The 19943-nt window shown below is 45.5% G+C and overlaps 2 protein-coding genes across 3 annotated transcripts; both read left to right on the plus strand.

Annotated features, from left to right (window-relative positions):
- The first annotated feature begins 603 nt into the window (after positions 1-603).
- Positions 604-9146, plus strand: parlb (presenilin associated, rhomboid-like b). 2 transcript variants are annotated; one of them, XM_075472747.1, is made up of 10 exons: positions 604-719; positions 4626-4815; positions 4880-5020; positions 5600-5648; positions 7038-7133; positions 7218-7367; positions 7452-7522; positions 8371-8472; positions 8551-8648; positions 8733-9146. In XM_075472747.1, the coding sequence occupies exons 1-10, from the start codon at positions 643-645 to the stop codon at positions 8845-8847; spliced, it is 1089 nt and encodes a 362-aa protein (XP_075328862.1). In that variant the 5' UTR covers positions 604-642; the 3' UTR covers positions 8848-9146. The 2 variants fall into 2 exon arrangements, with proteins under 2 accessions (XP_075328862.1, XP_075328863.1); XM_075472748.1 differs by having other exon boundaries at positions 605-719; positions 4629-4815.
- A 3430-nt stretch (positions 9147-12576) lies between these two features.
- LOC142387964 (claudin-1-like) lies at positions 12577-19809 on the plus strand. Its single transcript, XM_075472755.1, has 5 exons — positions 12577-12793; positions 15218-15376; positions 16279-16360; positions 16435-16548; positions 19683-19809. The coding sequence occupies exons 1-5, from the start codon at positions 12577-12579 to the stop codon at positions 19774-19776; spliced, it is 666 nt and encodes a 221-aa protein (XP_075328870.1). The 3' UTR covers positions 19777-19809.
- Positions 19810-19943: the final 134 nt, after the last annotated feature.

The raw sequence follows: 19943 nt of genomic DNA on the forward strand, positions 1-19943 counted from the left end.
TGTTGAAATGAACTCAGAAGCTAAATTTGTGAAGCTTCAAAAGAACTTTAGAACTTTGTACTTTATGTGAAATAAAGTGAATAATGATGTTTAGACTTTAAATGGGCAACATTTCACTACAAAATTAATCTGTTGAAAATGTAGGTTCTGAATCAAAGAAGACAACAAGATTTCCACCATGTGACTGGAGGTTGGGGGTCAAAGTCCCACTGATTTTTTTAAGCTGATTTTTTAACACTGATTTTTTTTTTTAGATTTTACTTTTTTTTTACACTGATTTTTCTTTTTTAGAAGTTGATTTTTTTTACACTGCTGGTTTTTTAATTCAAAGTCTGATTTTGATGCTGTAAAAATTCAATATTAGACATTTATATTCAAACTCTGATGGCACACAAAAGCTTCCATAAACATCAAACATGACTAATAATGTTGAATGAATCAGCATCATATGATTTTAATTTAAATTTTTCTGTACAGTTAAAACGATGCAAAGTTTTTAAATGTAAAAGTATCGGATGAGTGAGGCAGGTGTTGTTCCAGATGTCTCCTGCAGGCGTCGCTGTTGTCCTTCCTTGCGCCTCGTCCTGACCCGGTAATGGATGACAGCCCGGGGTCGACCGGTCGCTGTCACCGGTATCCAACATGGCGTGGAGGAGCTGCTCTGTCCTGTTCAGGCTGACCGGAGAGGACATGTTACGGAGCTCCGTGAGGGGTGGCAGGTCAGTCGCTGCAGCCGGAGAGAAGCCGCCCGCTCCGGCTGACGCTCAGAGAAACCTCCGCTGCTCTGGAGTTAGCTCTGTTAGCATTAAAGGCGTTCACTTCCAGCAGAGTGTTAGCTCTGTTAGCTCAGTTAGCTCTGTTAGCATCAAAGCCGTTCACTTCCAGCAGAGTGTTAGCTAGCTGACGGACTTTTCATTCATGGAGTTATTTATGCTATTTCAGCTCAGAAAGCAGCCACAGAAACTGTGGGAAAAGTTTCTGTGTAGTTTCTCCTGAGTTATATATATATAAATATTATATAATATATATAAAATATAATAACTGAAGGCTAGTTGTTATATGTTGACATGTTTAGGGTGAAGTTGGCCTCTGATTCGCCTGTCACGGGGTCATTTCAGTGCATTTTTAGCATTTTGCAGCAGGTAGAAGGAGTAACTATAACATCTCACGGGTGGTATATATTCTTAAACACGTTTTCTAAGTTATGACATCTGTTTTAGTGTTTAGAAAAATTTTGAAAAGTGGGGAAAAAAGGGACATTTCACTGCTTATTTGGCATCTTTTCAGGTCAGGAGATGGTTTCATGAATCAGAAACTTTAATTAAAAGTCTTTTGTGACTGTGAGATAGTCCAGTTCAGAGTTTTTTTTAAGCTAAGGTGTTAGCCATAACATTATGACCAGTCACAAGTCATCCTGGTGCCAGTAAAGGAGTTCTGAGCAGGCAGGATGTGGGCAGTCTGAGGGTGTCCAGCAACATCTGGTTCTGTGCTGAATGCTTTTTGACATGATGACATTTAATCCAATGACGTTACGCTTCTTGGATTATAGAAAAAAAAAACAGTTTGCGTCTGTCAGAATCGTTTATTAAAGCTCGGCTGCTGTTTGTGCAGAAATAAATCTGCTTAAAGTCCATCAGAAAGCCGAGTTTCTCGTGGTTTTATTGATCCAACGATACAGTCATCTTTCACATCTTCTCTCTGGTTCGTCAGCTCTCGTGTTTAGCGCTTGACTGACAGCTCTCTGAGCCAATAGGAGCTCCCTGTGGTGTCCAGGGGCTCCAGTAGCCAATCAGAGTGCGTGTTGTCAGAGTTCCTGTAGCAGCTGAACCAGCTGTGAATCAGCTTGTTGCTGACGAACGCAGCAAACAGACGGAGAAACTCTGAGCGAGAGGATCTGCTGTTTGCAGGTTCAGACTGTGTTTCTGAGGGGAAAGAGGGATGAATTAAAGCTGCAGACGTGTTGTCATGGTGACGGTGATGAGTCTGAGGAGGAAATGTCAGACAGAGAGCACCTGGACACACCTATGGAAGCCCAGAGCGGACGTGGTATGTATAAACTGATAAATAAATGGTTTTCTGGAGATAACGAGTTAATTTAGGTGACCTTCTTTTCTTGAACGCTCACGATCAGTTTCTCGGTGTTCTTAAAGACTTTCCAAGAACGGACTCGAGCTGAAAATGTCAGATTTTGGAGAACCCGACATGGATTTGACTTCTGTCGACTTCTAACAGCTGAAACTGCAGTTTGTTTGTCTTGTAGAGATAACTTTCATATCAGCCTGCGTCCTTTAAAGGGACAGTTCTCCTCTTTAAAGGGACAGTTCGCCTCTTCTGACATGAAGCTGTATAACATCCCATATCAGCAACATCATTTATGAACATCTTCTTACCCCCTGCTGCGTCCTGTGAGCCGACAGCCGCGCCTGTTACGGTGTTTGCTGCTCGGTCTGCACAGCAGGCAGTGATACGAAGGGAGAGAAAATAGGGCCAAGAGATTGTGAGGTCTGACTTTTTCCTGGAGAACCATTTTGTGATGCAAATGTATTACTCTGTTGAACGCATATTGTTCTGAGAAGCAAAACGCTTTATTTTTTAAACCCCAGCCAACTAGCCGGACTACCTTCATCAACACCAAAACGAGGCTGGAACTCTGCTCACAGGACGCAGCAGGGGGGAAGAAGATGTTCAGAAATGATGCTGCTGATATGGGATGTTACACAGCTTCATGTCAGAAGAGGAGAACTGTCCCTTTAAAGAGGCGAACTGTCCCTTTAAAGAGGCGAACTGTCCCTTTAAAGAGGCAAACTGTCCCTTTAAAGAGGCGAACTGTCCCTTTAAAGAGGCGAACTGTCCCTTTAAAGAGGCGAACTGTCCCTTTAAAGAGGAGAACTGTCCCTTTAAAGAGGAGAACTGTCCCTTTAAAGAGAAGAACTGTCCCTTTAAAGAGGCGAACTGTCCCTTTAAAGAGGCGAACTGTCCCTTTAAAGAGGAGAACTGTCCCTTTAAAGAGGCGAACTGTCCCTTTAAAGAGGCGAACTGTCCCTTTAAAGAGGAGAACTGTCCCTTTAAAGAGGAGAACTGTCCCTTTAAAGAGGCGAACTGTCCCTTTAAAGAGGCGAACTGTCCCTTTAAAGAGGCGAACTGTCCCTTTAAAGAGGCGAACTGTCCCTTTAAGGAGACGCCGGCTCGACTGCAGCTTGTCAGGGTTGGGTTGGCAGGACACGGATGCGGACTTCAGGAAAGCAAAACTTGGTTTATTCAAAAACAAAACGAGGTGAAAAAAACTAGACTGTGGAGACAAAAACAGGAATATAACTGTGAGAGGAAAAAAACAAATGACTACACATGGCATGAAAAAACACTTATCTTTGACGTGGCAAGAGAGGATTTCACAAAATGAAACCCGGAAACTAAATCCTAAACTGGGAGTGATTGACAAATGAGTGCAGGTGACGTGAGTGAAACTAATGAACTGAACATGGGAAGTCAGGGAAAAACTAAACATGAAAGAACCTAAAAACATAAAACTAAAAACATGGGGAAAGTTGAAAGGGAACTGCAATGACTTTGTGATGACTGCCAGTAATCTGAACTTATCTGGGGAGATGGATGGCGGCCTGAATGAATTTTCCCATTTACCAGTCCGACCTGTAACTTAAACTCTTCACTTTGGCTTCTTTTCTTTTAGCTTTTTGTGTGCCAAATTTTAACTGCAGTTTCACCTTCAACTTATTGAGGTTTGAGAACTTCTGCGGCAAAGGACATGATGTCCGATAGCACTTTTTTTCTAGCACTCAGTGATGCTGCGGATGTAGTCGACTTCATCAGTGACCAGGCCGTCTCCATGGTTACCGAATGATGCGTGATTGGTGTTAAACCTGATTTCGTTCTTCAGATGCTCGTCACACCAGCGGGATTTGCTTTGTGCATTTTCACAAACGCTCCATGTTTGGTTCATAGGCGACTTTATTCAGTTTCCAATGAAAGGGGGTAAAAATGGGTTAAAACCAGAAACACATATAGAATAGAAATAGAAAGAATAGAAAAATACTTTATTCATCCCCCAATGGGGGAAATTCAAATTAGTCAAGTAGCTCCAAACAAATATTTACAATGATTGTATATTAACGACAACAATAATAACACAAATTCTAATAAAAAATACTACTACTAACAAATGATAATAATAATAAATAAATAGATAGATAAATAAAAAAATCAATAAATAAATATAAACACATATAAACAGGGGCGGACTGGGGAGAAAAAGTGGCCTCGAAAACATCTGTAAATTATCTCGTTATCTGGAGAAAACCATCAAAAAAAAAAAAAGTTTATTCGTACCACGTCCGCTCTGGGCTTCCGTAGAAACCTGCAGAGGAAGCTGGAACGCATCCAGGCCTGTTAGGACAGATGTGGACCGACTGTCTTCCACAGCTGGAGCCGCCTCCGAACATCTGTATCACTCAGGAAGAATATTTACTGCAGGTTATTCTGGAACAGCTCCGATAACTTCAGGTGCTTGGGTGATGGGAGACGGCAGCGCCGAGCCTGTAGCCGCTGAAAGCCGGCGGCGCCCGTCGCGCTCACGCTGCCTCCTCCTGACTTCTCCTCCGTGTGGCCAGCAGGTGGCCTCACAGCTTCCAGCAGAGGTGCGGCTTCAGGAAAGTCGCCAAAAAAACAGAGACCAAGAAGGCGGAGGAGGAGCTTGGCCCCGCCCACTCCGAGTCCTCGGAGGCTGCGGTCCCGCGCCGGAGCCCCGCCCCCCCGCGGGCCTTCGGCCGGCTCGTCAGGCCGCTGCTCTTCACCGTGGGGGTAGGTGACCTTTACCCTGTGACCTCATCGGTGATGTCACAGTTAGGCGCTAACGCCATGTCAGTTCACAGGCTGCTCCTTCGGCTCGGCGGCCATCTGGCAGTACGAGTCCCTGAAGTCTCGGGTCCAGAGCTACTTCGACGAGATCCGAGCCGACTGGCTGGAGAAAGTTCGACCTCAGAAACGAGGGGACGTCCGCAAAGAGGTGAGGACGGGAGGAGAGAAGAAATCAAATAAAATCAAATAAAGTTTATTTGTAGCACATTTCATGTACAAACAGTTCAAAGTGCTTCACATAAAATAAAAGCATTGCAGCAGGGAGTGGAAGAAGCATTAAAAATACATAAAAGAACATAAAGAGAAACAAATAAAATCATTTAAATGAATTTAAAAACCAGCAACAGTCCAGATAAGTTCAAAGATATCGTGCAGATTTCATGCATAGACACATGAGAACAGAAATGTTTTTAACCTGGATTTAAAAATGTCTCCATTTGGTGAAAGTTTAATCTCCACTGGCAGTTTGTTCCACTTGTTTGCAGCATAACAGCTAAATGCTGCTTCTCCATGTTTAGTCTGGACTCTGGACTGGACCAGCTGACCTGAGTCCTTGGATCTAAGAGCTCTGCTGGCTTTATATTCTCTGAACAGATCACAGATTGTAAACAATCAGCAGGCTTTTAAAATCTATTCTGTGACTGACTGGAAGCCAGAGTAAGAAGAGAAGGAAAGATGATTTAAAACTGCATGGAAACAATGTCCTGATTGGCTGTTTGTGTCCCAGATCAACCAATGGTGGAACAGCCTGAGTGAAGGCCAGAAGACCGTCACAGGTGAGTCCAGAACCCTGAAACATGAACGCCGCCATCACCTGAGTCCTTAAACCGGAACGTTTCCGTCACTTTAAAAACTCCTGAATGACTCTGTGTTCATGTTAGTCAGAAATGACCAAACTTACGAATATGTCAGAGTTCAGCAGAAGAGGAAACGGTTGGTACGTTTGATTCAATTCAGTTTTATTTAGAAAGCGCCAAATAACAGCAAATGTCATCTCAAACACTTCAAAGATTCAGAGAGACTCTCCAACGCATTCAGAGCCAATTAAAAACAGTTTCCAAGCTTCTCTCTGATCCAATCACCCGTCCTGAGCGTGCATGAGGCAACTGTGGGGAGAAAAAACTCCCTTTGGACAGGAAGAAACCATCAGAACCAGAACCAGGAACCATCTGCCTGGACCAGCTGGGGGCTGAGAGGACAGGAAAGAGGGGACAACAAGCAGCGTAACACCAGGCCAGAGACACCTGCTGAGAGAGAGTCTGTGTTCCAAACCGCATACTATTCCTACTAACTTTCTGAGTTAGTATGCGAGTTTGAGTAAGCAGAAGTTCCCGGATGCATACTAGATTCTCCTAAATGTTGGGTATGCATCATGAGGTTACTACTCATACTCAAACTACCCAAGATGCAACGTAACGTGACGTCGCCGATCGTCATTTCCTGTCAAAACGGCAGTTTCAAGCTAGCTACAACGAGGGTAGCTTCACTTCCTGTTTTCAAAACAAAAGCACCAATTGTATGGTAATGGCTTTCCCTATGATAAAAGGCAACGGGTATTTTATTTTGTGAAAATAACAGGAAGTGCGTTGCTCACTGCGGCTAGCTTTAGTAGCGCCGAATTTGTGGGAACAAAATTGTAAACAGCCGGTATTTTGTCAGATTTTCAACACGTTGGGGATCTAAACGACTACTTTCTCTCCTGAAAATGTTTCAAATGTTGCTAAAGTTTACAGAGTTTAGAGCTTAAGAGAAATCAGCTTCAGGCCGGCTGATTTCAGCTCGGGCAGGAGCAAAATGCAGCAATGCATGCAGCTGGTTCCACAGAGAGGGGCCTGATAACTGAAGGCTCTGCCTCCCAAACTGGCAGCTGGTTCCTCAGAGAGGGGCCTGATAACTGAAGGCTCTGCCTCCCAAACTGGCAGCTGGTTCCACAGAGAGGGGCCTGATAACTGAAGGCTCTGCCTCCCAAACTGGCAGCTGGTTCCCCAGAGAGGGGCCTGATAACTGAAGGCTCTGCCTCCCAAACTGGCAGCTGGTTCCACAGAGAGGGGCCTGATAACTGAAGGCTCTGCCTCCCAAACTGGCAGCTGGTTCCACAGAGAGGGGCCTGCTAACTGAAGGCTCTGCAGAGTTTAATTTGTTTAAACTCTGACCTTTTTTCCCAGGGATCATCGCTGCCAACGCCATCGTGTTCTGCTGCTGGAGGGTCCCGTCTCTGCAGCGCCTCATGATCAGATACTTCACGGCCGACCCGACCTCCAGTGAGTGTCCCGACGCCATCAGGCGCGGCGCTGACCGCGGGGCGCGGCGGCGGCCTCTCTAACCCTCTCGTCTGTCCTTTGCAGGGACGCTCTGCTCGCCGATGCTTCTGTCCACATTCAGCCACTTCTCCTTCTTCCACATGGCGGCCAACATGTACGTCCTCTGGAGCTTCTCCACCAGCGCCGTCTCCATGCTGGGCCGCGAGCAGTTCATGGCCGTCTACCTGTCTGCAGGTGCGGCGCCGCAGACATCTTAAACGCATCTCTGAAGCATCTCTGAGCTGCCAGTGTTTAAAGGAACCTTCTCTCTGTTTTCAGGTGTGATTTCTACCTTCTTCAGCTATGCCTGTAAGCTGGCCTCGGGGAGGTTCGGCCCGTCTCTGGGAGCGGTAAGCTGCTGCTTCCGGGTCATGTGATCCACCATGTTTGTTTGTTTCACACAAAACTGAAGAAGAACAGGAAGGGAAGCTGCTTCTTCTTCTTCTTCTTCTTTTTTTGTACTTTATTTTTATAGAGGCTGTGTTTGAAACCACCTACTGCATACTTCCATACTACATACTGCATATCAGGCCTGAAGCTGATTTCCCTTAAGCTCTAAACTCTGTAAACTTTAGCAACATTTGAAACATTTTCAGGAGAGAAAGTAGTCGTTTAGATCCCCAACGTGTTGAAAACCTGACAAAATACCGGCTGTTTACCATTTTGTTCCCACGAATTCGGCGCTACTAAAGCTAGCCGCAGTGAGCTAACGCACTTCCGGTTATTTTCACAAAATAAAATACCCGTTGCCTTTTATCATAGGGAAAGCCATTACGGTACAATTGGTGCTTTTGTTTTGAAAACAGGAAGTGAACCTACCCTCGTTGTAGCTAGCTTGAAACTGCCGTTTTGACAGGAAATGACGATCGGCGACGTCACGTTACGTTGCATCTTGGGTAGTTTGAGTATGAGTAGTAACCTCATGATGCATACCCAACATTTCAGAGAATCTAGTATGCATCCGGGAACTAAAAAAAGTTAAAGTTAGTAGGAGTAGTAGGAGAAGTAGGCGGTTTCGAACACAGCCTATGGCAGGAGCGAAATGCATTGTGGGTAAACGCTCTGCATACTGTCTGATAGATCAGTATGTAGTAAGCGTTTTCGAACACAGCCAAAGTATCCCATTCAGCCATTTCCAGTCATCATACCCAATCAGGTCGAGTTTTATCCTCTTTTCTTCACTCTCTTGTGTTTTCAGTCTGGAGCCATCATGACCGTCCTGGCAGCCGTCTGCACCAAGATGCCTGAGGCCAAGCTGGCCATCATCTTCCTCCCCATGTTCACCTTCACCGCCGCCAACGTAAGGCTCCGCCCCCTTCCTGTACCACCTGACCCCGCCTCCCCTCCCCCCCATCCTCACCCTCTCATGTCTCCGCAGGCTCTGAAGGCCATCGTTGCCATGGATGCAGCCGGCCTGCTGCTGGGATGGAGGTTCTTCGACCACGCCGCTCACTTAGGAGGCGCCCTGTTTGGAATGTGAGTTCAGCTTCTTCCTTCCATCCTCAGAGCGTCACCTGACCTCTGACCCCTGACCCCTGACCTCTCTTCTTCTCTCCTCAGCTGGTACATCATGTTCGGTCACGAGTTGATCTGGAAGAACCGAGAACCTTTCGTCAAACTTTGGCACGACCTGAGAACCGGAGGAGGAGGAGGAGGAGGAGGAAGCTCGATGTAGGACTCTGGAACTGAGACAAACGTGTAAAGTTGTATAAAATGTACAGACAGAGACGCCGGATCCCTGCAGCCAACTGGGAACCAGGAAGGAGGAAACCTGAGCTAACGTGTCTTTATTTATGTTGGAATCAGCGATTCTGATTCATTTCAGTCTGTAGAAAGCAGAGAGAGACGGAAAACCTTTCAGGTTTCTTCCTTCTGAAACACTTCGTCAGACTTTTCTTTGTCTTTTTATGTATGATTGTTGGTTTTCTTTCAAAATAAAACTAAAAGAATCCAAATTAGATTCTTTGCTGTGAACTGAGATGCTGAGAAGTTTGTTAAAGTAGATTTTTTTTTTTTTTTAAATGGGAAAAACTAACTGTTAAAGGTTAAAGGTCACCCCGAGGTCAGAAACCCAAGAGCTACATATCAGACTCTGCAGGCCTCAGTTATTATGTTAAATGTTAAAGCTGCAGGAGAAAGCCTCTTCTCTCTAAAAAGAACATGGCAGCACAGCTTAGGTTTGCAAAGCTGCATCTGAACAAACCACAAGACTTCTGGAACAATGTCCTTTAGACAGACCAGACCAAAGTGGAGATGTTTGCTCATGATGCACAGCAGCACGTTTGGAGGAAACCAAACACAGCATATCAGCACAAACACCTCACACCAGCTGTCAAGCACGGTGGTGGAGGGCTGATGATCTGGGCTGGTTCTGCAGCCACAGGACCTGGGCACCTCGCAGCCATTGAGTCCACCATGAACTCCTCTGGACACCAAAGTGTTCTAGAGTCAGATGTGAGGCCGTCTGTCCGACAGCTGAAGCTGGCTCATCAACAGATTTAAGGTAAACACAAGAAACTTGTCCTAAAGGAAAAGAAAAAATGGACCAGACTCAGTGAACTCCCTATAATATAGATCAGTGAGCAGTGCTGACCAACATGTCATTGGGGTCATCGGGTGGGAACCTCCTTTCATCAGTGTTTCGTCTAGTTGGGCCCACGACACCTCCAGGAGGCTAGAGAGTGATCACTGGCGTCCCAGAGTAACTCCCCTAATGCCAGCCATCACTGCTCCTCACACCACAACAACCATCTTTTCTTTTTTTTTTTCCACAACCACCAGCTACCTCAGCCTCTCACCAACTGCACACCAGTCACAGCGGGGTGGGGATTCAGACCCTGGTTCCGGTAGGGGGTAATGAAAGTATTGAGGGTGCCAGAGGTGGAGGCAGGACAAGACACACCAGCAGATTCAGCAGACAAACTCACCTAAACAGTCCTACAGTCACTAAAAATGCCAGCAAAAACAAAGCCATACAGGCCAACTCACCCAAAATGGCCGCCTGGTTTCAAAAGGCTCACATGGGCCACACCCTCCACTTAAATATCTTGAACTTCTTCTTTGCTTTTTCCAAAAGTCTGTTTACCCCAGTAGCGAACCGTGAGCACTACGGCTGGGCCTTCACCTCAGCCCTCGTTGCTGAAGAAAAAAAATCATTGCGGGAAAAAGGCTATCAAGCTAGCCACAACGTTGGTCTCGTCTTCCGACAAAATTTAATTTCCTTCAGGATTAATAAAGTATCTCAAATTTAATTAAATAAAAAAAAAAAAAAACGAGCACGGACTCATACAGTCAATGGCACGCACCCATAGAAAAAATACACACTCACACACACATGACACAGCCTGACTATCGACTGCTAACAACCATGATCAGTAACCTACACAAACCCAGACACATAATGGCTCGGCGGCCAGTAATCGGATAAACCAATGAAGTGAATCAATCCTGTGAAAGAATAAAAACAAGTGAATGAAACCTGCACTCACCCATTATGAAGTTAACTCTGCCAGCCCCTCCATAACCTGCTCAGCCAACTCCTTGACGTCGGGTATGGTTGGTAACGTTACTGCGGCTAGCATTAGCAACTAGGCTGCTAGGCTATAAGTTAACCTTTGTTTACGGCCACTGGCTCTAACCTGATGCGCTAGCTGTCAAATCACCAGAAGTTTTCACCGGAAGTACTGGCGCACACACAAAAGTTTGAACGTCAACGGTCGCCATATTGTGCACAGAGTGAATTCTGTCTCTCAACCGCTCCACTCTGCACACTTTTCGGACTTCATGAGGGCCTACGATCTTTTTTTTTTGTCCCGCCCACTTCAAATCAAACCGTGATTGGTCAATTTTCCCATCACTCTCCAAACCAAAACACATAGCTTGGCCTTCCCCGAGATGCGTGAAGTCCTAACCAATTAATGAGCCGGTTAATCTTGCTTCGATAGAGATGGACGATTCTGATTGGATAGTATGTTTCAGGACAGTAACCCTTTCATTGCCGATGTGAATTTGACAGTAAACTTAACTTTGGAACATAGATTAGCGAGAATGTAATGTATTGCATTAAATTAAATGAGAGTGATTGAGGTTTTTTTATGTATACATATATTATTATTTAATACTAATATGTTTTTGTTCTGAATTTTTTAAGGCCTTCTCTGAAGGCGTAGAAGGCCCTGAGGGTTCCCCTCTGGTTTACCCTAAGTGCCCCCCCTGCTGGTCCCCCAGCTGCTATTGCTTCTTCTAATCCAAACCCACCAACTGGACTTTACTGCCTCATCTGACACTTCCTTCACTATTTTCCTCACGCTCTGTCCACTTACACCCAGCTCCCTCAGCAATGAGACAACAGACTTTGCAACAAATCCTCTACATCCTACTTCCACTGAACAGATTCTAACCTTCCATCCTCGCTGCTCTAACAGGACAAAGATCCCAAACACAGCAGCAGATCTAAGAATCAAGGTGTTGCAATGGTCCAGTCAGAGTCCAGACCTTAGCCTGTTGTTGCTGCTCCGTGAGTCAGATGATGAGTAACAGTGCAAACATGCAGTGGGGCTGAAGTCCACCACCGGTCCGCATCATGACAAACATTTAAAATCTCAGATAAAATGAGATTTCTCCTGGTTTTACTGCCTCAGTCTGAATTAGAAATAATGAAGAATCAAGCTGTTTTAGACACGATTGAAGCATTCAATGCGTTTCTTTGACTGTCTGCCCTCACATCACCTGTTTCCTCCCAGCTCCTTACGCACTTATTTGTTTCCTAAATTCTCTTTTTCCCCATGTGTCTCGGTACCTAACTTATCGCACTTACTCTAGCACTAGTTTTGCTCTTAGCTGTTTGGTTTTGGAAGGAAATGCACTTCTGATTTCTTGTGACCTGAAGTTCTTTTGCCTACCGATGTGGAACACACTTATTGTAAGTCGCTTTGGATAAAAGCGTCTGCAGAATGACCGTTATGTAATGTAATGTAATGTGTGAAGCATCAGCAACAAGCTGGGGGTGAAACTGGGATTCCTGGAGGTCGATACTGGTGTGTGTTCAGAGGCCTTCCACAGAGTTCATCGACCCGAAACGCCAGCAGACCTGGGACCAGAGTGGGCTGACACCAGGCGCCTCAGATCCCTGAGAGCAGCCCGAGCGACGGACCGTCCGAGCCTCTGAGCACAAGATAAGAAACAATAAAGGTTTCAGAGCCGTCAGACCGGATTCTGACCGGATTCTGACCGGATCCAACACGTCTGAACTCAGACCAGTCGGCTCTCATCTGAAACAGGGTCGCAGCTCGCCGTGTTTCCAGGTGTTTCCAGGTGTTTCCAGGTGATTCCAGGTGTTTCCAGGTGATTCCAGGTGTCTCCAGGTGATTCCAGGTGTCTTCAGGTGTCTCCAGCTGTCAGCAGCATGGTGCTGGCCCTGCAGGTGGTGGGTCTGGTTCTGGGCGTGCTGTCCTGGTGTCTGCAGTCCAGCTGCACCTCCTCTCAGACCTGGAGGGTGAACAGCCAGGCCGAGTCGGTCACCTCCAGCCTGCGGCAGTTCGAGGGTCTTTGGATGAGCTGCACCGCCAATTCGCTGGGATCCATCCAGTGCAGCAGCTTCAAGACGGTGCTGGGCCTGCCAGGTGAGGGTGTTCAGGGCCCAGGAAAAGGTTCCTTTAGGAAGAGGTTCCTTTAAGAAAAAGTTCCTTTAAGAAGAGGTTCCTTTAAGGCGGGTTTATCTATACAGCACAGTCCAACAACAATGTGATTCAAAGTGCTTCACAGATACATTAAATCATAGGGCTGGGCGAGTTAACTCTTTATTACCGCGCGTTAACGCATTTAAAAAAAAATATTATTATTTTTTTTAATTAATTTTGGGGGGGTTTGTGCCTTTAATGGAAAGGGAAGTTCAGAGAGAGGGGTAACAACATGCAGCACAGGGCCGTCCGATGCGGGACTTGAACCGGGGCCAGCTGCAGCGAGGACTGTAGCCTCTGTACATGGGGCGCCTGCTCAACCCACTATGCCACGACCACCCCCGTTTTATTATTATGGGTGCCAATGCCGAAGGCATTAGACACACATATTACTCCTGTGCTGGACTATTATTCTTCCGTTTCCGTCATGAATTTCGGTTCGCTACTAGTCTAGCAGCGATGGTCCGACCGGCATATCGGTGCGCTGTTGCGTTTGGCTCTTATTAGTCGAAAGGAATTCCGCTCAACGAGCGCTAAAGTGGCCTATTTTAGAGGCCTTATAACTCAGCCATAAAGCATAACACAGACCTCATTCAAAGTTTATATGTGACAGGAGACTGTCGGCTTTAACTGAACCAAAGGGTTTGTTGATACATTATACAGCTTTGACACAACGGCAGTTTATGTTTTTGGAAGACTAAATCTCAGCTGAGGTGTCTCTCCCACTCTGCTTCTCACTCTAAATTCGATACTGCACCAATTCCTCGAACAAATGTCTCTCATGTCCAAAATATCTGCCCGATCTGGACAAATTTTACTTCAAAATATAGGTATTTTTGTCCTCTTTCACCCAAAGTCACACTCATTGAGCTCTGCCTCACAGATTTCTTACAAATTACCTCTGAGCCCAGAGGTCGCCTCTCCATTTCCATTATAAAAGGCCTAATGTCATCAAATTCAGGTGAAAAATTATTTTAAAACTGCCATAAAAAACCAGCCACACATAGTAGCCGAATGAAAATTACACCGCTGGCTTCTGCCGTCTCTTGGGGCGCTGACGGTTCAAGAATTATTCGGATACGACTTACTTTTCGAACAGCGAACGTTTGTTCGAGACAGTCGAGTGCAGTCAAAATTATAGTGTAATTTTAAGAAGCCATAGTGAGCGTACATGTCAGAGACACAGGCGAGCCGCACCTGCTCTTGTTACCGGGGCAACGCCTTGTTAGCCTGCTCTGTTCTAAGACTGCTTATGAGAGCAGAGCCAAGATGGCTGCCCTGTTAACACAGCTTCATGTTATAAATCTGATCTGCTTTTCTCCTTTAAACTGATAGTGAGGGGAAGTTTGAAAACACCCACAATGCAATGGAAAAATGCATTGAAAAGCACTTAACGAGGCCATTTTGAAAATGCCATAAAAGCTGTATTTTAAACAGGACCTTGATAAAAATGACATAGCTGTCTTCATCATACCTGTCTCAGGAATTTTGCTCACAGGCTTTTATTTTGTAAAAGTCTGTTGCTCACAGGCTTTTATTTTGTAAAAATATGTTGCTCACAGGCTTTTATTTTGTAAAAGTCTGCTGCTCACAGGCTTTTATTTTGTAAAAGTCTGTTGCTCACAGGCTTTTATTTTGTAAAAGTCTGTTGCTCACAGGCTTTTATTCTGTAAAAGTCTGCTGCTGTCTGCTGCGGAACCGGAAAAGAAAGTAATCGGCGGATCCACCAAACATGGAGAAGGGTACGGAACTTTTACTCGGCCATTTTCATTTTAAAGTTCTTCCAGACGGCGGAGTCGACAGAACCAAAGTCATCTGTAAACACTGCCAAGTTGAATTGTCTTCTCAGCGTAGTAGTTCCAGTCTAAAATATCACTTAAAGGCAAAACACACAACTGATAGCAGCAAGTCATTCAAGGAAACAGACAGTGGAGCGAGGCTTCTACATAAAAACTACAGAAAGATGCTGATGTTAAAAGTGTGTTTGCACAACAAATGTTATGGCACTTTCATTCATATGGCAGCACATTTAAAATAAAGCTAAATGCTAAAAGCTATACGCTACTTTTGGATTCATTTTTGGATTCTGCGTACAAATGAGATTAATCGTGATTAATCGGGGAAATCATGTGATTAATTACAGAATTAAATTTTTTAATTTATTTTTTAAATTTAATTTAAAAAAATAAAAAACCTGCGTTAATGCGCGATAAAATATTTATCGGCGTTAAATAATTAACGAGTTAACTCGCCCAGCCCCAATAACAACAGATTCTCAGAGTAAATGAATCGTCTGCATGTTTCAAACCTTTCTGACTTCTCTGATTTGTGTTTCCTGAACCTAACCACGGTGCATCTGTGTGTTAGTTCACGTCCAGGTGTGCAGAGCTCTGATGATCCTGTCGCTGCTCATCGGTCTGGCCTCCATCGTCGTCTCGGCTCTCGGACTGAAGTGCTCGAGGATTGGCACGGATCGGGTCAAGGAGCGGATCGCCCTGAGTGGAGGAATCCTGTTCATCGTGTCGGGTAAGAGACTCACTCACTGAGGGGAAAACACCCCGAAGGGAGCTGAAGGGGTCCCTGCTTTGGTTTCAATGGGTGCAGAAGCTCAGAAACAACGAGCTGAAACACATCGAATCAGGACAATATTCAGGAAACATTTCAGGAAACACGAGAACCGCCATCTTTGTTTCATGGCTGTTTTTTCGGCTTGGTCGTCTTATTTTGCCCCTCAGGGCCACCGTACAAACTGAGTGTGTGGTTTGTCGGACTGTATGATGAGGCCGGTGCATCCTGTCCTGGACCCCGCCTCGACCAGAAGCTGTGGCCCTGCTATCCAAATAATAATCAGAAATAATCCCCCAACACAAACGTCCTTCGGTGTCATCTTGTTGTTGTTGTTGATGATCGAAAAAAGCAGGAATATTCCACTTCAGTAAATGTGCAAAATTCTCCTTTAATTTTCTAACTTTGCTATGATAAAATCCAATAAAAGCAAAATAACCACCGGCTAACCGTGGTCACTGGTTAGCTGGTTAGCTTCCAGTTGATTGTGGTCACTGGTTACCTGGTTAGCTTCCAGCTGACTGTGGTCACTGGTTAGCTGGTTAGCTTCCAGCTGATTGTGGTCACTGGTTAGCTTCCAGTTGACTGTGGTCACTGGTTAGCTTGTTAGCTTCCAGCTGATTGTGGTCACTGGTTAGCTTCCAGCTGACTGTGGTCACTGGTTAGCTTCCAGTTGATTGTGGTCACTGGTTAGCTTCCAGTTGATTGTGGTCACTGGTTAGCTTCCAGTTGATTGTGGTCACTGGTTAGCTTCCAGTTGATTGTGGTCACTGGTTAGCTTCCAGCTAACCAAGCTGCTGGGATTAACAGCAGCTTCCTGATGCTTTCCAGATGATGCTCACTTTGTGTGTTTCCTCCCGCAGGCGTCTTCACTCTGATTGCCGTGTCGTGGTACGCTGCTCGGGTCATCCAGAACTTCTACGAGCCGCTGTACCCAGGACTGAGGTCGGCCTCACTCAGACCCTGATGCTCACTGGTGAGCTGGTTAGCTTCCAGCTAACGCTGTGTGTGTGTTGCAGGTTCGAGCTGGGCACTGGTCTGTATCTGGGCTGGGGGGCCTCCTGTCTGGCCATACTGGGCGGATCGATGCTGTGCTGCTCCTGCAGGTGGAGCTCCTCCGCCCCCGCTGCTCGGTAACGCACCAACACTGCCTGCAGTACTGACAGTGTCCACCAGGGGGCACTGTGACCTGTATGAACTATATGAGCTTCCAGCTGACTGTGGTCACTGGTTAGCTTCCAGTTGACTGTGGTCACTGGTTAGCTGGTTAGCTTCCAGCTGACCGTGGTCACTGGTTAGCTGGTTAGCTTCCAGTTGACTGTGGTCACTGGTTAGCTGGTTAGCTTCCAGTTGACCTTAGTCACTGGTTAGCTTCCAGTTGACCGTGGTCACTGGTTAGCAGGTTAGCTTCCAGCTGACTGTGGTCACTGGTTAGCTTGTTAGCTTCCAGTTGACTGTGGTCACTGGTTAGCTGGTTAGCCTCCAGCTGACTGTGGTCACTGGTTAGCTGGTTAGCTTCCAGTTGACTGTGGTCACTGGTTAGCTGGTTAGTTTCCAGTTGACTGTGGTAACTGGTTAGCTTCCAGCTGACTTTGGTCACTGGTTAGCTTCCAGCTGACTTTGGTCACTGGTTAGCTTCCAGTTGACTGTGGTCCCTTGTTAGCTTCCAGTTGACCTTAGTCACTGGTTAGCTTCCAGTTAAGTTAAGTTAACTTTATAGTTAACTTTATTGATACCCGAAGGTAGATTGGTCCTCCGCTTTTAACCCATCCAGGTTGGCACCTGTTGACACACACTTACAGGGTCACACACTCAGAGACAGATGCCAGCCTGGAGCGGTGGGCAGCCATGAAAGCGCCCGGGGAGCATGGGGGGTACGGTGACCTTAGTCACTGGTTAGCTTGCAGTTGACCCTGGTCACTGGTTAGCTTCCAGTTGACCTTAGTCACTGGTTAGCTTCCAGTTGACTTTGGTCACCGGTTAGCTTCCAGCTGACCGTGGTCACTGGTTAGCTTCCAGCTGACCTTAGTCACTGGTTAGCTACCAGTTGACTGTGGTAACTGGTTAGCTCCCATCTGACTGTGGTCACTGGTTAGCTTCCAGTTGGCTGTGGTAACTGGTTAGCTTCCATCTGACTGTGGTCACTGGTTAGCTTCCAGCTGACTGTGGTCACTGGTTAGCTTCCATCTGACTGTGGTCACTGGTTAGCTTCCAGTTGACTGTGGTCACTGGTTAGCTTCCAGCTGACCGTGGTCACTGGTTATCTTTCAGTTGACCTTAGTCACTGGTTAGCTTCCAGTTGACTGTGGTCACTGGTTAGCTTCCAGCTGACTGTGGTCACTGGTTAGCTTCCAGCTGACCGTGGTCACTGGTTATCTTTCAGTTGACCTTAGTCACTGGTTAGCTTCCAGTTGACTGTGGTCACTGGTTAGCTTCCAGTTGACCTTAGTCACTGGTTAGCGTCCAGCTGACTTTGGTCACTGGTTAGCTTCCAGTTGACCTTAGTCACTGGTTAGCTTCCAGCTGACTGTGGTAACTGGTTAGCTTCCAGTTGACTGTGGTCACTGGTTAGCTTCCAGTTAGGGTTGCCAACCGTCCCTTGAAAAACGGAATCGTCCCGTATTTAGAAACAAAAGCATCCGTCCCGTATTGAACTGAAAAGGGACGCACTTTGTCCCGTATTACTGTGAGAATCCAAAAATAGGCAGTATCATGCCAATGGAAATGAATAACGGGGCTTTATATGAAAATATACGGTAAATTTTTCCCAGGCCCTGTCCTGCTCTGTGACCAATGAGCTGACAGCATATTCACACACGAGAATACGCTCATCCCATTGGTCGAGGAGTTACTGAGAAGATAGCGGAAGACAACAAAGCAGCATATATGGCAGTTACGCAGACGCCAACACTACTTTAAGCAGTGGGAGACAAAGTACTCAACTCCAATAATTGAGTCAAAGTATTGATACTCATGGTCAAATCTTACTCAACTACAAGTAAAAGTCGCTAAAAATTTTACTCAAGTTAAAGTACTGAAGAACTTACTTTTAAAAGTACAAACTACATTTTCTAATATCAGTACATTGCTGTATTGTTTTCTGAATGCTTTTACAGAACCATGTAACTCTGAAACCACTTAATGATGAACAGACATGTAGACTTTTTGCACCACTCTGCTACAAAATAACAACAACACGGCAACTATGAGCTAACAGTGCAATAGTACTTTACTCAAACGGGGAAAAACATTTTTTCATTCATTCGTCTTAAAGTATTGGTGAAATAAAGACACAGGTAAAAAAAAAACAAATAACTTCTCCTTTAAGAAAGATACTTATTTTATTCAGTTAATTTGTTATTTTATATTAAAGTGAATTGCTGGATAATAATTTGTTTTCCATGTGTTCATGTCACTCAAAAATATGCATCTAATTCAATTCAGGTTCGAGTCAAATAGTTAAAAAATTGTTTCCAGGCCAGGAAGGGTGAAGGCAATCGGTTTCGGCCGACCCTTCTAATGAGGTGTCCCTTATTTATTTTTCGGGGAGTTGGCAACCCTACTTCCAGTTGACCTTAGTCACTGGTTAGCGTCCAGCTGACTTTGGTCACTGGTTAGCTTCCAGTTGACCTTAGTCACTGGTTAGCTTCCAGCTGACTGTGGTAACTGGTTAGCTTCCAGTTGACTTTGGTCACTGGTTAGCTTCCAGCTGACTGTGGTAACTGGTTAGCTTCCAGTTGACTGTGGTCACTGGTTAGCTTCCAGTTGACTGTGGTAACCGGTTAGCTGGTTAGCTTCCAGCTGACTGTGGTCACATGTTAGCTTCCAGTTGACTGTGGTCACTGGTTAGCTGGTTAGCTTCCAGCTGACTGTGGTCACTGGTTAGCCTCCAGTTGACTGTGGTCACTGGTTAGCTACCAGCTGACCGTGGTCACTGGTTAGCTTCCAGCTGACCGTGTCACTGGTTAGCTGCCCGCTGTATTTAGGGACCCTCATAGCATCCCTTTAGCTTCCTCCGCTCTGATTGGTCAATCGATCCTTTTCCGTCACATCATCAGAACCGTGGTCCTTTAAAACTTTCACCTCATAATTAAAACCTTAATCCAGTTCATCAGATTGTATTGTTCAAATTTCCTTTGATGCATATTTTTTCTGTCCTGACTGTAATTTAGCTTTTTAATTATTATATTTTATCATTATATCTCTGTTAACTGTCTGAAACACGTCGTTGTGTTCTGACCTCTAACATCCCGACTCGCTCCTGCAGGCATCTTTCTTACTACTCCACCACCAGCCAGCCGCAGACCATCTACCGAGCAGCTCCTTCCTCCACCAGCAGCAGCTGCAAAGCTTACGTCTGAGCCTCTGATCCCGCCCGAGAAACCACATTTAATCCTGGGAAGTTGTTCAAAATGAGTGTGTGCAGCAGGCGGGACGCTTCAACACAAAAAATTAAGTTTGAAACTTATAATTTATTTATTACATAAACCTGATTTCTTTATTTTATGATGCACCGACTGTTTGTTGA

This window comes from Odontesthes bonariensis, chromosome 9, assembly GCF_027942865.1.
Source record: "Odontesthes bonariensis isolate fOdoBon6 chromosome 9, fOdoBon6.hap1, whole genome shotgun sequence".
In the NCBI taxonomy this organism is placed as follows: domain Eukaryota; kingdom Metazoa; phylum Chordata; class Actinopteri; order Atheriniformes; family Atherinopsidae; genus Odontesthes; species Odontesthes bonariensis.